We start from the raw sequence: 22,927 nt of genomic DNA on the forward strand, positions 1-22,927 counted from the left end.
CAGATAGAAATTGGCCAAGATAAAGCCATCGCTGTGGGTCATATTGGCCACCCCATGCACGTCCCACATTTTGAAGGGGATGGCCCAGAAAATTGAGCAACAATTGAAAAAATAATTTGTTCTCAGATTTTGATGCAGAATGATGGGGAATCGATCAAATCGTTTAAGGTATTCCGCTCAAGAATCGGATAGAAATTGGCAGGATTTCCACATTTTTAAGTGGATAGTTTGCCTCTTATTTTGCCTCTTTACCAACTGCAACTGCCAGGTGGCAACTTCAAAGACAACTTTTATCCTAGAAAAGCTTATTTGAAATGAAGCTTTTTGGGGAAACTGTAGATTATGAATCATTTATGACTTCGCGGGCTTTTGGAAAATGAGCCAGCTGTTGCTTTTTAGGAAGCTTTCCCTAAAATGCCCTCAAAAGAATTAATTGCATATTTATGCACTTAGTAAAAAGTACCGGGTATTGAAAGTTATAATAATTTTAAAAAAATATTGAAGAGCAAATCATAAAGTATGATTCCTTCGAATCGAAGCGTGTAACGGACGGTTCCAACTCGAAAGCAAAGTCTCCCGCTTCCTGTTTGCGTGAGTGTGCGTTTGCATTGGTGTATGCGTGAGTGTTAGTGTGAGTGTGAGTGTGTGGGTGATGGAACATGACATCGGGCCAACTGCGTGTAATTTTCGGTGAACAACAACACAGTCGAGTTCCAGCAACGCTCCGGCCAAGTTGTTGAGGCGCGTGAGCCGCAAAAACAAAAGCCAACCGCTTTCCTTATCTCTTTCACTTTGAAATTCATTGAAATAATTGACCAGTGTGGAAAAAGGATTATTGAATTAAAAATTTATGAAAGCCTGTTAATAAGGAAATTATTTTCGAAAAACTCGTTAGGCCTGTATGCTCGCACAGTATGCGGTGTTCGGTGTAGAGCAAATTGCGCATACGCCACGTTGGACCATCAAAGGATTTCGCAAACATATTGTTGCGGAAAATTGCATGCAGCGATTTGAATAACAAAATTGTTTGCTCACATTATTGCAAATAATCAACGGGTGAGTGCTGACACAATCGAATGATTTATTTAACACTCCATTTGCATATCAATGATTTGAAAAACGTTGTTCGATTCCAAAGGCCTTTCAAAACGTACGCAGTATATTTAAGAATATTTCATAAACTAAAGTTTATCGGGAGCACTGTTGATGAAATTTAATTGAAACTTTACGATTCCATAGCCTAGGAGTCTCTAGAGCCAACCGAAGTTTCCCTCAAACTTTTATTGTAAAAGTTTTTCTTTTGAATTTTTATTCGGAAATGCTTTACAGAAAACGAGGGGTCTCATTTCCAGAGAAAGGTTCTAAGTGAAATTGTTGTGAAAGCTGATATGGATGGGCAATAGAAATGGAAAACCTAAAAGAGAACTTAGTCTGTCGTGTTTTTTATTTAAATTCAAGAGGAATTTGAAAGGTTTTTTTTAGCGAAATAATGATGGAATAAGTAGGTAAACGGGAGTTAATATCCATCAAAAGTTCATATCGGATTTTCTCCAGATATGTTTGCTTTCGAAAATTAATTTTTCTTTCACGTTGAGCACCCTGTTTACTTTTCTGCAGCTGATTACTGATTGAAGTGATTGCATTGCGTATACGCCCAGTGTGCTGGAGCTGTGAAGTATCTTCCAAAAAGAAAAGCGTATTTTAATTTAATTAGTCTGGCACTCGGGATCCTCTGCCGACATATGTGGATAAGGTTACCCAATTTGCCGGATTTTGTTTGAAAAGCCAGTAGGATTTCCTCCGACATCGAAACAAGAAAAAAATCCTTCCCCCGCCGGAGGCTGTTTAACCTGGCGGAGAGCTTGGGCGGTGTAACAGGCACTCAAACACAACAGGCAGGTCCTTGAAATACCCATAACCCTCACCCTCCCCGTGACCGTGACCCCCGACCTCCATTCCGGAATACGGGTTTTGAATCGAGCTCATTTTTTTTTTGCTGGTTTGCGACCTTCGTCTTATTTCTGGCGTGTCGGGCCGTCAACAGGCTGCACCAGAGAAGTGCATTTATTATAGACGTCTTCGAGTGGCGCGGAGCCATGAATATTTATCACATGTACAAAGATTAATGCATTTTTAATGCAAAAAACGTCACCCCATTCAACCGCAGGCCGTAAAAGGCGGCTAAAAAAAGGAAATACCCGACATAATACGGCCCGACAGGCAGCCATATTTGCTAACTTGTTGAGTTATTGGCAGCTCTTTAGCCTCCAGCCCCCAGTGGGCGGGCTTTCCTTTTGTTCCAGGCTCAAGTATTAATATCACACTTATTATTTCCGTAGCCCACATGCCAGTTTTCCTTTTTGGCAACATTTTTTCGTGTGCGCATGTAAACATGTTCCGGTGTTTACTCCTTGGACATTTTCAGCGTTTTAATGAGCGTTTTATTGTTTATTTTTATGCTCCCGCTCCCGCCGCTAGTCTGGGGCGCATAACTTTGGCTCACTTTATTAAATTGCTGTTTATCTTGCCCACCCAGACCCGGTCGGGCCCGGTCGGGCTTTCTTAGCTTTTATTTTATATTTTATTTTCAATATTTTCCTTGGCTGCCATGACAGGATCCCATGGTTTAATGGCCTGTGGCAAATTGACATATGGTTGTTGATTTTAATAGGATATTTAACTTTGCTTTTATTGCATGCGGGTATTCTAGTGAATTTTCAAATGAAATATAGAAGGATTGTCAACAGGGAGGCCGAACAGCCTCCAGCCTCCTGGGCTTTTATTCATTTTTATGCATTAACAACTTCCCCTGACATTTTTCATGGATTATCACGAACTTATTCCATGCCCCCAAACTTTGAGGCAGCTCCAAACTTTGGGCCACCACGCATATCCTTTTTATCCCCGCCACAAGCCATATATATTCATTGATGGCTAATTAGCAAAGTCAGTGAAGGGGCCAGCCTCCCATTTGGCCCGCTGATCCCATTGACATTGGGGTCCCATTGACAGCACAAACAACTGCGGCCGCCAATGGCGGGAGATAATCAACTCGAATAACGAAAACAGGACATTCCGGAGACAGACAACACTCCGGGCAGGGCGGGTTAGATGGACGATAATGATGTTGATGATGTAGATAAAGTTGTTGCCCTGGCCCGACTATGGCATTACAGCGAGTAGTACAAATTGCTGATGCCTGATTATTGACGGCCAGGACCTCTGCATCCGTCACCTCCTAGAGGTCGGCCTTCGTCCCGGGTAAACAGCCAGAGCTTGTTTATTCAGACCGAAGGTTGGCCTGGAGGTCTGAATATAAAACTGCACTGGATGAGTTAAAGCCAAACGCAGAGTGCAGTCGTGGGAGGACACAAGCCAAGGGATCCCTGGCCAGCAGCCTTCATAAGTTTCATTCCACACCTGGGCTAATGAAAAACGAGGAGAAATGTATGTAAAAGGATACAACCCTTTCATGGGATTCGTTTTTTTCATAGAAGATATGTGGATTTTTTTATTTTTTAAGTAAGAGTACGATTTTTTTCACTGTACCCCATAGAAAACAGCCACAGAATGCTCGCTTTGGTGTTTTTTTTCTGGTCACTCTCGTGTCCAACCCAAAGGACAAAGGCAACGCGCATCCTGGCGGACCTGATGTCGTAATATAATTACTCCTTCCTGAGAGCAGGAGTGGGGAGAACGCATGCCCTACAACAGGAAGCGCTAAACAAAGTGGAAGGATGTAGGAAGGATAGAGGAAAGTGCTTCCGGAAGTCGAAGAAAACGATAGTTTAATGGAACTTCTTTAGTGAATTAATGGAGTCAGGTTTATACTAAACGAGGAGCTTCCGTTCAATCAAAGTGAAAGCGATTCGATATGGAGGATTTCTGTCATTGATATGTGAGAACTTTCAATGGCTTTAATGTGTTTAAGGAGAAAGGGAAAAGGAACCCAAATTGTATATAATTTTCTAAGGTCAATTTCAAGTTCCCTTATAGTTTCTATCTACCCAGCCCGGGGCATAATAGGGCATACGACTGGCTGACAACTGCAATTGAAGAACAGCAGGGCGTGAGTCCGTTCTCGGGGTCTTTGGGCCACAAAACACTTCATTAGACTAATGAACATAATTTCCCCGTAATTGTGCAATTCGAAGTCCCTCCCGGCTCTGAAAGGCATCTGTATCTATTTATTTATTTTTTTTTTAACTTGTGGAATGATGAAATCGCCAGGCGGGCCAGAAGAAATCACGGGGATGAGCTGGCCTAGTCGAGGGCCCACGCTCACCCATCGTTTTCCCAGGCAGGCAATGAACCATGCGGCTGATTTTATCGATTAGATAAACTTAATTTTAGTCACTCTGTGTCAACACATTAACGACTTGCCATGTTCCTGGCCTTGACTTTGCCGCGAGCCGCGAGCCAAACAAAAAGCGGCGAACCACAGGCGGAAGTAGTGTGCGTCCCTTATCTAGGGATTCCAGCGAAAAGCTAAAAGTGAAAATGTGCACGATAAAGCCGCAAAATGATTTACAAAGCCCGCTCGCCAAGGAGAAAGCAGACAGACAGACAGGCCGACGGACAGACAGACAGACACTGGGGGCAGGGCTAAAGCGCGGTTTTGTATTGAAATTTATGGCAGTGGCAATAAATCCCAATATGCCCACAGGTAGACACATGTGCGAATGATGCATGTTGGCAAATACCAGGGGCCCAACCAGGGAGCAGGAGCATGAGCAGGAAAGGATTCAAAATACCTTCCTCCAACAGGTATTTGTCAAAATAATATGCTCGCCAGAGCACAAAGGCTTTATAATGTGGAGAGTGTGCTAAATTGTAAATATTTGAATACATATTTTTTAAACTTTTAAACCGCATAGTCACATATGCCAGGACCAAGCAGTACTGTCAGGACAAAGGCAGCCAACCGAATGACAGACTGACAGAACGACTGACTCAATGATTGAATGAATGAGTGGGCGCGGCTGGGCGATCTGCTCAATTTGACATTGATTGGGTTAAATGTGATTTACATGAGGTGGGGCTCGGTCGTTGTTGGCACACGGGATGAATGGAAAAAAGAAAGAGGTGGCCGTATCAGCTCTCTGGCATTTCCACAATAAACCCCGGGATTAGAGCCAGATTGACTGGCAAATAGATTTCACTGAAAAGGTCTATATAAAGCACATTGTTTCGGGAAAATCGCTTATCTTGGTAAACTGTCAAAATTCAAATTATAACTAATTTCATGAGTTCTCCAGCCCACGCCAAGCCCACCTCAGTCTTCCAGGTGGGCTGAGCCTACTCACATAGGGGAACATAAATCATTTTCCAGGGCTTTAAAGCAGGAGATGGAGAACCTGTGGGACAGGTAGGGGATTGAACCCGCACACAGCCCATGCAATTGCCGTAAAAGAAGGCCAGGACCCACGGCCCAAAAAATAAACTTGGCCGTAAATAAATAATGAACGAAGAGTAAATTGCAGAACTGCCAAGTCCCCAAAACGGGGTAAGGACGAGGGCGGGACCAAAGCCAAAGGATCCGGGACCTAACGAAAAGAAAGACTCATCCAAAGGTAGCGGAAAAATATAAATATAAATACACTAATTAATTAACAAGTCGCTTATAAATTTTGTTTTTAAACAGACATCGCTTCGTCTTGTTGGCACTTTTGCGCATTCCCTACATTTCTAGGACACTGCGAAAAAATAAAGTTGATTATTTTACAAATAGTCCTACGGCAAGGATTAAGGACTCACATAAAGTTTCTTTAAAAAATAATTGGGTTCTGATTTGCCAGCAAAGTAACCTTCATATTTTTCAGTAATTAGACGAGTTTAGCATTCAGCTCCTACCTTTCTGCTCTGGTTCTTGAGCGTGTGGGTGGACTTTTGAGGACTCTTGTGTGGGTCATGGGGGTGGGGTGGCGGGGTTCACCTGGCAGTTTGCTCGGCTAATTGCGGACTAACCGAGAACGAGGCGCCTTTATGGCAATTTTGTGGCTGCCGTCCAACAAAGACAAAGCCTCCTGTCGCCTCCTGCCCCCAAGTCTCTCTTTGATCCTGGCCGGGAACTGTCAGCACGTGCTTGTGGTCAGGATTTGCGGGAGAACCGCAAAATAGCTCCCGACCACTACCTTAAGCCGCTCAATTAATAACCCAAAAAGCCAGGGAATCCTGAGAAGCCTGGGAAGCTGGAGACTGGAGGCTGGCAAGATGAATGTCGGACGTGGGGGCACGAGCTTTGATTTATTTATGAGGTTCAAACACACAGGGTCCTGACTTGCTAATGAATGTTTTATGGCTAGTTTGGGTGTCATTAGGCGGGTCAGAGAGCGGGTCAGAAGGTGCTCATATAATTGAGCCACGTTACCAGGGGACTTAGAATAGCATATGTTATTTTATGTGTAAGAAGCTGATGCATTCCTTGACCCTCGTGTCTCTGTTTTACTCGGCAGCCGGAGCAATGGACATTGTCATACGTGAGGAGGACATATCCCTGGCCCAGATTGGTGTTTACGCCTCGGTGTCCTTTCTGGTGGTCTCTGCCGTGGGAGCCGCCCTTTACACCACCTGCTCGAAGCGCTACCGCCTGAACTGGTTCGAACAGAATCTCCTGGAGTCGGCCAACGAGAAGGAAGAGGACCAACAGAGGTGAGTCAATGCCAACATTGTTTCTACGAACTTAATTAAATTTTATTTGCGAAACAATTAATCAAGGCATGCAAAATCTGCACCCGAAGACCCATTAATCACTTGCCTTTAAAAATGTTTGCGCGACAAGTTCAATGGCCAATTTTTGCAAATAAATCTTGGGCTGTCAGAAAATTTTTCATTCAAAAAAGAGTATCTTGTTCGTTGCCAGTACATTTCCATTTATTTTGTATAATTTGAGAGACAACCGGAGTATTAAATATACCTTGTAGGTACAAGCACACATTCGGGAACACTCAGAGTAATGCAATTTGCCTTTCCCCAGCGATCGGCGGAAAAATAAGTGTGTTTTTCTTTCTGAAAATGGCAAGTTTGTGTAAAATAATTCGAAAATGTTTGGCAACTTCAATTGGGCCTTTTCGAGCACCCTCGTCGCCCCTAAATTGCACACAATAACAACCCCTGCTATGTGTTCTCTCCATTCCACTCTAGCAGGGAGGCTCTGGTTGCCGGCGCCGTGGGCTACAATGTGGACAACGTGAACGAGGTGCCGCGTGGGAAATTCGGGACTGGAAACGCCGGAAACCTCAGCCCCACCTCACTCAAGAGCGAGGACAACGACCCGGCCTTCTGGGTACCGGCCTCGGTCACCTCCACCTCGGCCATCCAGCAACAGGTGTCCAACACCACCGAAGAGTCCGCCCCACCCACTCCCACCTCGCCCACTGGCAGTCTCAAGTCGAACACTCTGTCCTACTGCTCAACCACATCGGTTCCAATCGCCCGGTCGGACAAGCATGTGGTCCTGGCCATGCACCCGGGTCGTCCGCGAGTGTCCTCGATGAACGCCAAACTGGACCACACCAAAATCGATATGACCTTGTACAGGAGCGTAAGTTTAGGAATGTTAACTTGGGGGTCAAAAGCCTAAAAGATTTCCTTTCAGCACTCGCAGCCAAAGACCATCAACCCAGTGACCATCAATGAAGTTAGAGGCAATCTCCACTTGAGCATCGGCTATGACCCGGTGGGAGGCTTACTGAATGTCAGGTTGTTGGAGGCCCAGAATCTTCAGCCAAGGCAGTTTAGTGGCACCGCAGATCCCTATGCCAAGGTCCGACTTCTGCCTGACAAGAAGAACTTTTGGCAAACGCGCATTCACAAGAAGACCCTGAATCCCGGTAGGTTTTGTCCTTGAAATTGTGACACAGAGACTAACTGAGGCCGTTCCTTAGTATTCGATGAGCAGTTTGTTTTCGAGGTCACCGCCGGAGTTATTGACAAACGCACTGTGGAAATTCTACTCTACGACTTTGATGCCTATTCCCGACACGTTTGCATTGGCGGAAGCAAAATCCACCTGGCCAGCCTGGACTTGAGTGAGCAGGTGAAGCTCTGGACGCCACTGAGCTCGGCTTCGGCCCAGGACATGAAGGTGGACCTCGGCGACTTAATGGTGTCCCTGGCCTACTTGCCCTCGGCAGAGCGCTTGATGGTGGTGCTGATCAAGGCCCGTAACCTTAGGATTGTGGACGATGCCCGGAACTCATCGGATCCGTATGTAAAGGTAACTCTACTAGGACCTGGAGGTAAGAAGATGAAGAAGCGCAAGACAGGCGTCCAGAGAGGCACCCTGAATCCCGTTTACAATGAAGCTCTGGCTTTCGATGTGGGCAAGGAGACGCTAAAGAATTGTGTCCTGGAGTTTACTGTAGTCCACGATGGCTTATTGGGTGGGTTCTGATAAAAATGTAAAAGGGTTTACATGAATTTTCCGTTAAATCTCTTTTTAACTGCAGGTTCAAGTGAAATTTTGGGACGTGCCATCATTGGAAATTCACCGGAAGTGCGCACAGAGGAAAAAATATTTTTCGAGGAAATTTTCCGGGCCAAGAACGCAACAGCCCAATGGGTTCCACTACAAGAGCCGGCAACCAACTTGGCCAACACAGCCAAGTCCACAACCAACCGCAACTAGCTTCCACAGTTGACGGCTGCGCTTGGTTTTTGTCTCAAATAAAACGGCGGTGAAGGGTGTCTTGGATAAGTGAAAAGATACAGATACGCGAAATACCTGATGTAGAAATTGGAAAAGGAAACCATTTATTATTGGATTGTATTGGAGGATAAAAATCCATTTGAAAAAACCAGAAAAGTAAGCCGAGTGTGAGGATATCAAAATCATAGACACAATTCACAACATAACTCAGTATTCGGCAACGTACTTAAAAACCACCTCATTCACTCATATACTGGAGTAAGGGAACTTGCAGGGATAAGTTTTAAGCTGGACGGACCGGGGGAGAATGAAACCCAAAGAAAACAAACTATTGAAACAATTCGAAACAAATATCACAATGAATGTGCTTTGTATTGCATCAATTAATCAGAAATATATATATTTACTATTCCCTATATGTGTCAAAATGTCAAGAAGTACCTAAAATACCAAAATACCTACTGCGAAGAAGAACAAATCAATTACAATATACGATAATCGTTGAAACACAAGGTTTTATAATTTTATAATTTTTGTAGGCGAAGGTTTCAGGGCAAAGCGGGCACAAAACATAAGATTATTATATTAATTCTTGGCTTGAAAAACATGTATAACTGTGCACAGCAACGTAGAAGTAATTTTAACCAAATAAAGCTATTCTTATATATTATAACCACTATAAGTAGATAATGATGAGTGTGTCTATATTGTAGATCTAGTTGAAACGCACTATGTATTCTATATTCGCATACCAATTGTATTAACTATCTGCTAAATATTTATCCATGTCAAATAAAGCCCTTCGAGATCTTTGACTTTAAATTTGTTTTTCAAACTATAGGTTAATTAGCAAACTTTCCCTTGGCCAACTAGCTGTTGCCTGAAATTAATTACGAGGTCGGGCTTCAAACGCTTCAAGTTTTTAGTTTCCATTGCCGAAACCAAAAGAATTCCTTGTTCCTAAATAGTTCGGACCGAGCGAGAAACTAGAGAAGTGGGGGAAAACCCTTCCGAAAAACCCTTCGTGTAATTTTCCAAAATTCACTGATAACTCTGGCAGAAGAGGAGACGACCATCGCTACATTGGGCGTTAAAGCAGCCATACTGGTGTGACCTGCCCCCCGGTGCTGAAAACTAAAACGGAAAACTGTTGCCGTGTCCTGTCTGTGTCTATATAAGTTCTCCGTAAAATTCCTTTTTAATCAAAATGTGCTTTCATTCAATTTAAAAGGCATCGACGAGTTTAAGTAGCCAAAGTCGGGCGGGAGAAGGCGCTTCAGTGGGAGGCAGCTTTGAACAAGTGCCAGAAATTCTTGGCGCCAAAGAAAAGTTAACATGCTCAAGGGGGTGAGCACTGAAAAGAATAAAGTGGATCATACTCACCATTTAATAATATTTAAAACATATTAAAAAGCTTAAATAATAATAAAATATTTTAAGCAATATAGTTATTCATTTAAAACTTATAATTTAATAGTTTTTCTTAGTGTACTGATAAGCTGGTAAAAGGTACCGGATACATTCTTATGGAATTTCAACCAAGTCCATGGGCGTATTACAAAGTGACCCAGGAAGACGAGTGCAAAGTGAACTGACCGATAGTGGGTTGCAAATTGATTCAAAGATAGTAGGAAAGTCAAATTATTTGCTTGGAATTTCCCCTTCTTCGTTTTCCTTTCTCCCACCCCTTTTCTTGGGTTTAGAAAAGTTCCTTACGATGGTGGCCAAGGTCGTGATTGGAGTGGGCAGATTTTTCATTTAACATATCATAGTCGAAGTCCACTCATATCTTAATTTAAACAATAAATCGCCATTGTCAGTCCTTCATTCCGTTTAATTGCTTAATCAATTGCAATAAAAGCCAATTCACAGTCGGAAAAGCATAAAACGAATTTCCCATAGCATACTTTTATGATGATGTACCGCTTATAGATGGAGTCCGCCTGCCAATTTCATCCTTTTTCATTTTTCAACACGTTCACAGTTGCCGGGATGCCTCTGGAGCGGCAGCTATCAATTTTTCACCGATAATGCCTCGCATCAAAGTCAGTTGGCAATAAACTGGAAATGCGACTAACGAGTAAATTCCATTTTTAATTTCGACTCACTCTTTGTCTATCCCAACACCATTTTGTCTCTGCATCATCTTACTTTTTTTATTTTCCACTGCATCCGCAGCTCTCTCCGGATTCCCTCCAGCGCCCCCCACACACTTTTCCGGGCTCTGGCCAGTCTCAAAAGCTTGTCAGCGGAAAACGTAAACTAACGACATTTTCGTTTTCTTATTTACACAATCAATTTCGTGCTTTTGTGATACTCGGGCCGAGGCAAGCGAGAATGTTGAAATGAAGAGCAGTGCGAATCCTACTGCAAGTGCTCCTTGCACATCCTTCTTGCATGGCGTCATTGCGTGTGTATCACATCCTCTTCTTGCCCCCAGACTTTCCGTTCGGCTGCCTCTTGGAAGGGGTATTTGCATCTCGGGATCGCACAGGAAAGTCGGCGGAAATTCGATAAACATTAAAATATTGGTATTAAGGTTTATTTGCTTGCCAGTTTTGTTTAAAATTATTCTTTCAAGAATGGAGATCCTCAAAGTTTACGGAAACTAAGAGATCGGTGCCCTTCACAGTGCTTTCCCTTTTTAGAAAAGCTCACTATAGGGCGCACTTTTTAATTTCCCCACACCTTATTAAGGTTAGTGTTGGGAAACACAGGAAAATCAGTTTTGAGGCAGTTGGCAAGCTTTCCACGAAATCAAATTCAAAAAACAACAAGTAGACCTACGAAAATATTTTTAAGTTTGAGTTTATAAAAGTTTGTTTATATATAAGACTTTAAAAATTGTAATCCCATAAAACCAAATTGCTTTATTTAATCTAATTTTTAAATTCTAATATAGTCCTGATAGAGTATTTGCCAATTCGATGTCCCAATTTGTAGCCTGCAATCCTTTTTGGGAGCTACCTCCACTGTATCGTTAAGTTGCTATAGCTGGAGCTATAGAGGAGCAGGAGCAGGAGCAGTGCAGTAGCCATAGCCGTTGCCATACCAGCGAGGATGGCAATGGTGTTGCAGTGGCTGGAGCAGTAGTTGCTGCGCTGCCATTTGTGCCGCGAGGGAAATTGTCGTCAAAGCGGAAAAAATGTCACATTGTTGTTTTAGCCATCATGGAGATGGAGGAGGGCGGAGATCGGCGTGTGGGCAGGATGGCAGAACGGATGGGATTGGCATAGGAGCTACTACCAAACTACTTGCCACACGTTGCATGTGTGCTGCAGTGGCAGTAGCGATGGCAGTAATAGTTCTAGTTTCGTTTCGCTTTCTTTTCGCCGCCTCCATCAGCCCCTTCCCCTCCCCCTCCCCCTCCCCCTCCATCTTTCTTCTGCCGCTTGATGTTGACCGCATTCGTTGGCTCGTTTCACTGGCTGAGTTCGCTTTTTGGGGCTGCCTTTATTGTTTATGCAACTGTCAGCAGTTTTCGCTGCTCGTTCGTCCCAAGTTTTCCCAGCGCCGCCTCTCTCCACCCTGGATATCCTGGACACACTCTCCCCCCCTGACGGATTTTCCTCCCAATATATCAGTGTTTTTCGGTCGCTCGTGTGTTTGTGTGTTTGAGGAGGTGTTTGCTTTGTATCTCTCTGCGACTTCCATATTTGTTGTCATTTCGAATTGTTTCAATGACTTTTGACAGGGAGCAGATTAGCTCGGCGACGCCTCCCGCAGAGTTCCCATGCTCCAAGCTCCAGGCCCCACCAGCATTGTTTTCCCCCTCGGCTAGTGTCCGGGGAAATCAGAGGTGTGTATATTCGGATCATTCTCCTTTCCCAATCGACAAAAAGTTCAACGGTTTCGGATTCAATAGATTTTCTGAGATTATCCGCAAATTGTTTTCTTTGTCTTAAGTTGATGGAAGCGAGGTGCTGGCTGGTTGATAATTTTTTAAGGTTCTGGCAGAGAGTCAAAAAAATAATATGTGACTCCTCAGGGATCTGATACCTTCTAAATTCAATCAATTGACTAAAAATCTCTTTTAAAATATTTTAGTAGGTAAAGTTTTGCGATCTAAAACTCTCTCCACTCCAAATTAATATCAAAAGCAAAATGCAGCTCTATTTTCTGCCATCAATTTTTCAGTTACCCGTAGGGGTCCCCTGGTGGCCGGACATCCAATTATAAAAAAGCCATTTTGCATGTCAACAAAGTGCATCCACATCCCGGACCAAACTAAAAAGCGAAAATAGAAAATTAATTAAATTATTTTTGGCTAAGCAATGTCGCATCTGGCGGTGGGTCGCTGCTCATCAATATACGAAATTTATGGCGACCGCCGGAACAGCAGCAATGGAAGCTCCAAAGAGCAGGGGCATAGCCAATTGAAGCCAGGAGGGAGGTGGGGTGGCCAGCTAAAACAATGTCCCCAACGGGCCTGATGGCCAACCGAAATTTCAGCCACCCAATCAGCATATTTAAATTGTGTTGTGTTTGGTGATCGAAATGCATGAAGTACGACAACGTAAATAGGACAACGCACCACTAGTTAGAAGGACACCGAAGCCGCAGTAGCACACAGATCGAACCGGAGGAAGGACACATTGGCAAACATGAATTTTTACCATGTCGGTGACTCTGCGGCTGTGGCTTTTCTTTTCCTCCCGCCCTAGCTCCATGCCCCCAGCTTTATGCCCCATGCCCCATGCTCCCTTCACCCAAACACCTTCTGTCCTGGCCCGCTTTTGTTGCCCCATGTAGCTCGCGCTGGCGACAACATCCACACTTTAATGCCCCCCATACAACGCTCTCGGTCAGGTTGCCATTCCCATGCACTGAGCTAAAAACTCCAAAGGAAGCTGAACCCGTTGCATATCCTGCTGCCAGTTTCAAAAACTTTTGTGGTCCTTTGATGCAAATTTCTTTGCTGTTTGCTTATTAGGAATTCAGTCGCACTGAGTACTGTATACTGTATCCGATTTTCTTAAAGTGCACCCACACCCATTCCGGTTTCGAAAGCCATTGCTATTCCGATTTCGATTCCGATTCCGATTCACCGTCGTCATAGATCGATGCTGGTCAGCAGTTTCGTTTTGATTGTGCGATTTTCTACTTTGCTGTGCATTTTTCCCTTCATTCATGCCATTTTGCTCCTTTTTCCGCCTTTTTTCATTCCCGGCAGCTGCCGTTGTCCAGCTCCTTTTTTTCCAGCAGTGTACTCCAGCAATGTCCGTCCGGTATTTTCAGTGGTCAGCCGCTGTAGAACTCTAATTGCTGGGCAGCGGCCAACACATGTGAAGGTGGCCGCGGCCTATCCATTTTTTAGATCCACACAAATCGCTCGAATATTGTTTTTCGGTTTTTTCTATTTTTTGCTTCAATCCTTTCGCGGGGGCGCTGAAAAAACGCTGGTAAATATAAGTCGCAACAGGAAGTCCGGCCCGCACTTAAAGCCATCCAATTTTAATTGGAATTTAGCGAAGAGCCGTAAATATTATTGTCGTGGTCCGGAAGCAAATCTGGCTATTACGACAGGGCCTCACGTATTCAATTCCGATCCAGCTGCAGTGTTCGGGAGCAGATATTGGAGTTTCGAGTACTTTATATGGAGGGAGAATTGCCGCGAAAATGGTTCTGGACGGTATGTGATTGAGTGAAGGACGCCATAGGGGTATTACGTGAGTGGCGCAGTATCTTTCGAAGCGGATGTGACAGTTTTGAATATGAAATTCCACAAAACTGGTGCCAACTTATGGAACATAGGATTTATTAGAGGTGTTTTTGCGGAACACATGCTATATCTAGTAGTTGAAAACAATAATTTCTGGTCCCCTCCCTCTAATTTTCTGCCAAAACATGAATCTACATTCTGAATCAGAAATCATTCTCCAACTCCCACGACACGCCCCCCAAAAGTGAATCGGGCCTGGTCGATGTTTGCATTCTGCGTGTGCAGTCTGTGAAGGGTTGGGGGCTTTGGAGCAGAGTGGGAGAGAAAACATGCCAAGTCGCAGCACTGGAAATCTTAACGTGATTTAAGCATCCTGGCAGGAGTGGGGAAGCTGCCACAGACATGGGGCTAACGGGACTGTGGGAGGTGTAAAGGAGTGCCGCTGACAGAGGACGAAGATGTAGGAGCACGGAGGACGACCAGACATTTGGTGGTCGCACAATTGGCACGTCACAGCGGCTAAAGCCAGAAACTGGCAGGAGAAGAGGATGCCTTTGAGCCCACAAGGGCACTGAAAGAAACGATTGTACTTTACACTTTTCATAGCTTCATATATTTTTGGTTTAATTTTCAAAACACGATTAGTCTTAGAATTTATTTCAGTGCTTCTTTACACTTCTGGCTGATGTTTTGACAATATCTCTGCTCTTGAGTTTGGGTGTTTCTGTAGGGTTGTTGCCGCTGCTCTGCTCCTCAGATTTCTGTTGTTGCAAGAGCCTCGGCAGCCTCGTGACGCAGCCAAAATGCTTCAGTATCCTAATCAGCAGCAACCATGCATTTCGGCACTGACTTCGATGCACTCACTATTTATGTGCAACCCATGAACCGGTTGCCTTGCCACGCCCAGCCCACATCCCCTCGACTGCTGCACTCCGCCCAAATTGCACGTGACACAAATAGGTAATTGCACTTTGGTCGAAAGTGTGACACGCAGACATCTTTCAGCGGAGATCGAGGAGAGCAGGGATAATATTGGCTGCGGTGCTAGTGACACCCTGGCGATAAGTTTTCTCAGTCAGGAAAAGCACTCAATTGTTCGCATTCGCATTTCCCCCAAAACATACCACGGGGCCTGGATTCGTAATGAAGTGCAAGTCCGGGTCTAAGCGAAGCTTGGAGTATAGTTTTTAAAGTATTTTACATGCAGGATTACTTTTGAAAGGCAATTAACTGCAATCATGCTCGTTATTTCCATCGCTAGTAACAAAACCAGACCACCTATCGCCACCATGTAGTGTGAAAGATCTCCCTTTAAAGTGCAGTTGTCAAACCCCTACACAAATATCAGGCTTTAGTCTCATTTCCTTATCATAATTCGCAAACTGTCGCACCTGTCCCTTCGCATTTTCAACCGGCCTTGTCAACGCAATGTTCCAGTTTGTTATCGCCTCGACACTTGCACATTTGGGTGGCGGGATAACACCCAAAACAAGCTAAACACCCAAAACAGGCAGAACACAATGGTACAATGGCAGCATGGCACTATGGCACTATGGCAGTGCGATTTGTGTTAAACAATTTGTAGCTCGTGTTTTGGTTGGCGTTGTAAGCGACGTTGATTTCACTTATCGCGCCCGGTCCACGCGGAAATTCACGTGAAAATAGGCAGCTATGAGCGGAGATAGAGGATAGAATAGAAACACACTATAAAAATAAAAGGGCTAATTGAAAACTATCTGTTTCAAATATATAGCAGGCTTCGGTTCATATATAGTAGTTAGTATAGTATAGTTCGGTTCAAGAATAATATATCCTTTTTTATATTCCTTTAAATATTATTTTTAAGTGTACACGCTCTCAGGTTCAAATGACAATGCTATGGGGCTTAGTTCGGCAGTCAAAGTTCGAAATGCAACACCAAATACAATTTGGGCAACATCCGAAACACACCTCTTGCTGCAACATTTATTATTTCATTTTCTCGCGAAAAATTTATGATACAGTTTCGCTGCCCAGGGGGTACTGTCTATTATTCTAGGTCATCTATTTATGGAATTCTGGTTGTAGTAGACCCAGAAATTCAATGGTTAATGCGCAACGTAAATTATTATTATTTGGGGATTTTGTCATTGAACTCATATTGCCTTAAGCCATGACTCGCCATGAGTTAGACTTGAATTTGTTTTTGGGGGCCGGCCAAGCCCGACTCTCCTTTGCCATCGCCAGCCAAGAATGGTAGACACTTTCTGGTCATAAAACATAAATCTGCAACACTACAAGCAAACAAAAAAATGTCTGAAAAAGTAAAAAAGAAGTGCAGTAAAGTTCAAGAGCTCACAACTGGGTGGAAATATATCTGTGTACGAGAAGTTCTACAGACCCGCCCATTTCTTCTCTCGTATAATGATGCCAAGTTATGTTTCCATGTGTTTTGGTTTGTTTTCCTCCGTTTGTTTGCCGAACAATTTTTTCTCGTTCAATGTTTGCTAACTTGGCCCGATAGTCATAAATTCAGAGCAACGAGGAATTGTGTTGTACGAATTTTAAAGAAAGGGTATGTTTCTCATTCAATATAGTTTCGCTTTTAAACCATGGAGGTCACTGCATTCTAGCAGTAGACTTTTTAAAGACAAGCCTATTTCTTTAAATATATATTTTTTTATTTTATTGACAAAATAATAGTCACCATTGCGGAAAAGGTATGCGAAGTTTTGGCTTCAACTCCGGCTAGGCGACTAGGCCATAAAACATAAGCCAGCGAGTCGGGCAAACGCGAAAAAGATGAGAACTCCTATAATAATTCTGGGCGGGTTTTCGTGCTTCTGCTCCACGCCTACCCAATTTTATCGCCTGCAACGGCATAAACTAAAAATTGAAAAAAAAAAAAATTAAAACAAAAATAAAATTGAGCAAATCGACCCGCAAATCGCAAACGAGAAGTAGAACGGAAGGCCGTGGGTGGAAGGCCAGAAGTCCGGGAAACTGCCAAGAGATTTTTGCAGTTGTAATGATAATTCTGGTGGCTTTTGGTTGTTGGACTCTTTTTCTCTGTTGTTGTGGACTGAGGTCGCCACAACAGCCGCAAAACCCGCAAACGAGACGGCCAGGGTTGGGGGCGGCAGCAGTAGGGCTATCATGCATTTTTGGTTTATAAATTCAGTTTTGGTCTGCAAAGCGTTCAGCCGGAAAATGCGAGAATTCCGGCCAACCAGACCAGGAAATGGGCAACGCATTTTTTTCTGCTTATTCGGCGCATAAAATTTCAATCTTAAGTTTGTTGATAAATTTTTGTTTTTATTCTGGCTTACAATTTGTTGGCCCATTAAAATTGTATTGGCCAAAATTTGTTTTGCCTCCTGTTTACTCTGCCACTCGCCCCGCCGCCGTCCCACTCTCCTTCCGGCCAATTTTAATTGGCCTTGTCTACTTTGTTGTATGTTGGAAAAATGTTTGCATTAAATTAAATAATTAATTTGCCAAAGTCAAACAAGTGTTTGCTTATATTTGCGATGAACTTTACTTTCGGAATTCAGTTAATTAGCTGGGGCTTCAATTGCTTTGATTTTAAATTGGCTAACTGGTAGGAGCTGGCGAGGGGACATTTATGAAAACAAAATATAACCCGGGAGTTTTGTCATTAAACTAATGTTGTGGAAAAGAGGTAAATAACTAAATTGCAATAATGAAAATATAAAATTCTTGTTATTATTTTAACTGATAGAGAGTTGATCTAGATATTGTAATTATAAATCACAAGTTTAAATCGCAGAACATCCCTTTTCATCCGAAAAGAAGTCCTATCATTATATTGAAAAATATTTCAGTTCACCTTTCCCATACTTTTCTTCTTTTAAATGCATACGTAGCTTCAATCCTTTTAACTATTTCTTATAAATATTTTAAAGATTGCATTAAAACACACAAAAGAAAAGCCTTTCATCCTTTGTGTGTCTCCTCGCCTGGTATGTGCCGTTTGCTCCGTCGTGCTGTTCCAAATTTCACAGAGACTGGCTGGGAAAATTCCGCTCACGCCGCTCAATTATGGCGCTAATATGCACTTGACAATGTAATGACATTTATTGAGCGGCATTGGCATTTCCTCCCAACGATGTCACAGGGCGATCCGGACTCCGGAGGAAGGAAGGCGCAATCCATGGCTGGCTGATTGAAAGTGTCAGAGTTAGGAATTCGGATTCAGCAGCCAGACATTTGTCGCAATGTGAAAGAATTCTCGCATGGCGCCCTCCGGGCCTGAATAGTGTTAATTTCATGTTGCTGACAAGGCTTATTGACAGGAAATCGCTGCCTGTACTGGTTCCCTGGCTTCAATGGGCTTCGGTGCGGAAATATTTGTCAATGGGCCACAGAAGCGCGACATTTATTAATCAAGCTGGGTATGATTGCTTCGCCCAGGGCCAAGTCTAATCGAACATTTTTAGTATTTGCCATTGCATCCTACCATTGCAATTTTCACATCCTCCAATACACAGGACTATGATTTACCAATACATACAGATCCAGCGGGAATTACTGGATATTGGACATGGGTATAGAGAACTCTGTCTGATTCTCTTCGTACTTATAAATGGCAATAAACGATTACAAGTGTAAATAAATAATGCCGCAATTGTGGTAGTAATTCCTCTTTACGGTGCCATTTATTTTAACCATTTTCCACTGCCAAGAAAATCTCAGAGCCCCCTTTTTCGGGAACACCTTACCCCTTTGTCTCTGACTTTGTGCGCCTTTTCCTTGTTCACCATTTACTTTGTCGGAAAAGCTGCTGTTACCATTCCATTTAAATACGCATATCATTTGTACTGCCATAAGGGGGAATTCTTAGCAGTCCTTGCCATGGGGTATCCTTGCTGCCTGCCAAACTCGTTATCCCCATTCCACATACTCGGTTGCCCAATGAGCTTAGCCTAACAGGGTTTTGCGGATTTTGCAGCATTACGGCCGGGCGTCTAACCGTGCTACACACCATGTGGAGGGGCCTGGCTAAGTAGCCTCCCACAAGGCCCCCGCCCATCCGTGTCTGTATTTGAGAGGCTGTGAAAATTGCTAAAGAATTGCAAAACTCATTTCCCAATGTCAATGTGAAACGAAAAGATTGAGTAGTAATAGCGGGTGACAGCGACTTTCTAGTACTCTTATTAAAGTATTTTCATTCTTTCATTCTAAGTTTAAACATATAAAGAACTTCTATTCAGTTTCTTAAATAATACAAAAATATCAACAGGTAAAGGCTTAATTCTTTTATGTTACTACTTAGCATAACCAATTTGCACTTATGCCACAAAACATATAAAAAATTAATTTAAATGAATTATTTTTGGGTCTTAAAAAGCAATTCCCAGCCACAAGTGGCAGAGTCCTGGGACTGCGAATGTTACAGGACACCCTTTGCACCCATGATTTATATGCGGATCTCGCCCGGATGCCTTGCACTTGCTTGTATTCGATTATTTGTTTGCCTCGAATGTGTTTATTGGTCTCGGCACATAATAAAATTATTTATTGCATTATAAAGAAAATAAAACGTGAAATAAGAGCGCGAGAGGGAAGTACAAATGCTCGTAATCATTTTTCGCTGAGGCATCTCCGTGTCGCTGTTCGTGTTCCTTTTCAATTTGCATTTGCATGTTGGCCCATAAATACATAAAAGCCACGCCGAACAAAATAAATAAAATTAAAATAAAAATTTATAAAGCAGCAGTGGCGCAATCGGGAGAGGCTGTGCGAGGAGGGCGAAGGATTTTCTGTCGGATACATGTGTGTGTGAATTGGTACGATGGGTGGTTTTATTGTTTATCAATATAAAGCTCGTAAAATACCTGAATACACACATGGGTTAATGCTGGGCCGTGTGTGCGTTAGAGATGATCGATTAATGGGGCGTAAGGTTTTCGGGGAGTAACACGGAAAATCGGAAAAACTCGAAACAGTCAAATCTGGGAAGGATTATCGGATTTGTCACGAGTTCGGGCTTGAGGCACAAGCCATAAAGCGTAATATTATTGCAATAAATTGCCATCTCCAATCGAGAGCCCCAGCAACTTGTTCAGTTTTGTGCTGTTGCTGTTTGCATAATTGAAAATTTACTAATGAGTTTTCAAGGTTTATTGGGCAAACACGACCCGAAATATACGAAAAAGCCAGCTCAGGCGACGCAACAAAAACATTGCCGTTCATATAGAAATCCAGTCACACTCCCTAATCCTTGAATACGATCCTTCGGTTCCTGCTGGCTGGCTCAGGGCTATGCATAATGTTCATTTGCTACTGGCGTCTGTTGCCCTTTTGATGGCATGCGGCTGGTAAATTTTCCTTTTAAAATATACTTAGAAACAGACCCAGCCCGCACTTCCGAATCGTAGCATACTTTTGCGGGCTACCCTTTGGCGAAACTCCTTTGTTCCAGAACGCATCGCATCACGTTGAGTGTGCGTTATAATTCTAGTTTATGCCGGAGGGCGTCGTTCACATAAAGTGCTTGTGCGTCTGTGTCGCTTTGTCATTCCATGTCCTCCCGCCCATTCCTGTTTGGTGTAAATAATATTAGCACTAAACAGATGACAGGCGGCAAAGCCGAAACAGGAGGAGCTCCGGCTCCAGCAGGCATATGTAGGGGCACAAGCTCGGGAGCCATCAGCTTCCAGGACAGCCACTGACAGTTCTTGGCGAACGGACCATGGCAACCTCGACGGCTCTAAGTACATATAGCCCCGGAGCAATAAACTTTTCATTAGCAAGTCAGTTTGCTGTTTGCTCGCGACAAAAGGCTTCAAACAACACAGTGAAGAGTGACATTCAACTCATCTTACAAGCCAGGAGCTTACTAAACATTATCCTCGCCAGCTAGCCAAGTACCACTGTGACCTGACTGCGGAGGTCTTTAAGTGCAGAACTCTGGCAACAAAAATTTGTCAAAGGTTTCTGGCCCGCTCCTTTTTATGCGTTGCAGCGCCGGGACTATAATTGTTTTATGTCCTTTTTGTTTTTACTGTCCGCAAATAACTATTACCGCACAAATGAAGTGTGCCTAGGCCAGGGCCTAGAGTGGGCGTGACTGCGACCCGAAAGAGGCCAAATGTTTGCTGAAAGTGAAAGCTGGAGGATATGAAAAATGTAGCCCGCACAACTTGCGGAAATCCACAATGAAACGAAACTGTGCCACAATTCGCCAAATGAAATCCTTCAAGCACTGAACTAATTACGCAGCTGCCTCTCTCGGCTGCAACTGGGCCTACAATGTTAATTTTGATCCACCTCCCGGTTGCCACTCCTCGATACCCTCTTCTATCTGGGCGGAGCACTCTTCAGTTCATTTGAATAAGCTCGCAGCCAAGTCGCGAGCATTTGCAATGCTAACCCGCAAAACCGACACGAGCCCACAAACACAGGCAGTCCTGAGTACGACAGTGGAACTAACCCCTCCACTCAATCAATGGGCTAATATTTAATAAAACCAAAGCCAGAGGAATTTTATTATTTATAAAGCCGATTAAGAACAATAATTCCATAGAAAAACCGTTTAGCCAACATTCCCTTGGAAAAAGTTTAAAAACCATTAGGAATATTCCACTTCAATATACATTCCTCCATAAAAAATACCTGATATGTACAAAAGCTTGTTTTATCCACTGTTCACAGACATATGCAAATTTATATGCAAATATAGAAAGAGCACACGCAGCCCAGCTTCTCCCCAACTTCTGCAATCCTTTTCCCCGCCGCCCTTCCGAGGACTTTTTCGTTTTTGCTCCTGACGTAGTTCGATTAATTTTTTTCCCCTTTTTCAGCCTCGTTATTTTGCACAAATATTATGGCTTTTGTCGTTTTTATGCATGCAGATCCAAGTGGATAAGGGGTTTAGCCTGTCGAGGGCCAAGGCGGCGGAGGGGCTGTCGCTAATGCCGATGATGACTATGATTGTGTTGCCGTCGAGTGCCAGTTGGTTGCAGAATTTCCATTGGAAACGTCAGGTGAGCTTCACTTTTCCATCCATTTTCCTAGACATAGTTACGCAGCGAGAAGCCGAAAACTTTCTCCATCGAGCTAATAAGCGTTTCCATTTCGCTAATTAGCTGGGGAATTCAAGAGCCAGACCAAGTCCTTGCCGGGGCGCTTTGATGCATCAAAAGGATGCATACCTCCAAGATCCCCTCACTGATTTCAAGCTATTTCGCGGCGATATATCTCCTTAATTTCACTTTGGCAAAATGGGGGTTAAAGCTGGGGCTGCCGACCAGGGGTTAACCGGCCCAGAGCGACCTCGGCCATCACTGTGACTCAACAATTTTCATCGCCCTCCCCACTCAGCCTCGTTACACACACTTGCATATGCATAAAGGTGAGTGTGCGGGAGTGTATGTGGCAGGCATCTCAAACGGCGACTCATTGTTGTTGCCCGAGCTGTGCACTTTCCGAGGTGGCCAAAAAAAGAACTACAGCCGAATAAAATTTAAGGACCCTGAAATGCTCTCTAAATTCCTACCGAATCATATAAAAAATATTATATTAAATTTATTTTCAACCAGATTGTTTTTTAAACAGATCTCTGACTTTAATAAAAAATGAGAATCATATCCCTGGAAAGGGTATTAAAAACC

The 22,927-nt window shown here is 43.5% G+C and overlaps 1 protein-coding gene across 2 annotated transcripts; it reads left to right on the top strand.

Moving 5' to 3' along the window:
* The first annotated feature begins 682 nt into the window (after window positions 1-682).
* On the top strand, window positions 683-9,472 carry LOC6497622 (synaptotagmin-5). Of its 2 annotated transcripts, none has more exons than XM_014906267.3 (6): window positions 683-1,056; window positions 6,456-6,651; window positions 7,144-7,543; window positions 7,598-7,832; window positions 7,887-8,384; window positions 8,451-9,472. In XM_014906267.3, the coding sequence occupies exons 2-6, from the start codon at window positions 6,464-6,466 to the stop codon at window positions 8,627-8,629; spliced, it is 1,500 nt and encodes a 499-aa protein (XP_014761753.1). In that variant the 5' UTR covers window positions 683-1,056; window positions 6,456-6,463; the 3' UTR covers window positions 8,630-9,472. The 2 variants fall into 2 exon arrangements, with proteins under 2 accessions (XP_014761753.1, XP_001961688.1); XM_001961652.4 differs by having other exon boundaries at window positions 7,147-7,543.
* Window positions 9,473-22,927: the final 13,455 nt, after the last annotated feature.

The sequence above is a fragment of the Drosophila ananassae genome, chromosome 3R, assembly GCF_017639315.1.
Source record: "Drosophila ananassae strain 14024-0371.13 chromosome 3R, ASM1763931v2, whole genome shotgun sequence".
Classification (NCBI taxonomy): domain Eukaryota; kingdom Metazoa; phylum Arthropoda; class Insecta; order Diptera; family Drosophilidae; genus Drosophila; species Drosophila ananassae.

Bases quoted from the DNA above. Each gene is read 5' to 3' on its own strand.
- LOC6497622 (XM_014906267.3), top strand. From the start codon at position 6,464: ATGGACATTGTCATACGTGAGGAGGACATATCCCTGGCCCAGATTGGT. The intron at 6,652-7,143 runs GTGAGTCAATGC...ATTCCACTCTAG, and splicing joins AAGGAAGAGGACCAACAGAG to CAGGGAGGCTCTGGTTGCCG. The intron at 7,833-7,886 runs GTAGGTTTTGTC...GCCGTTCCTTAG, and splicing joins CAAGAAGACCCTGAATCCCG to TATTCGATGAGCAGTTTGTT.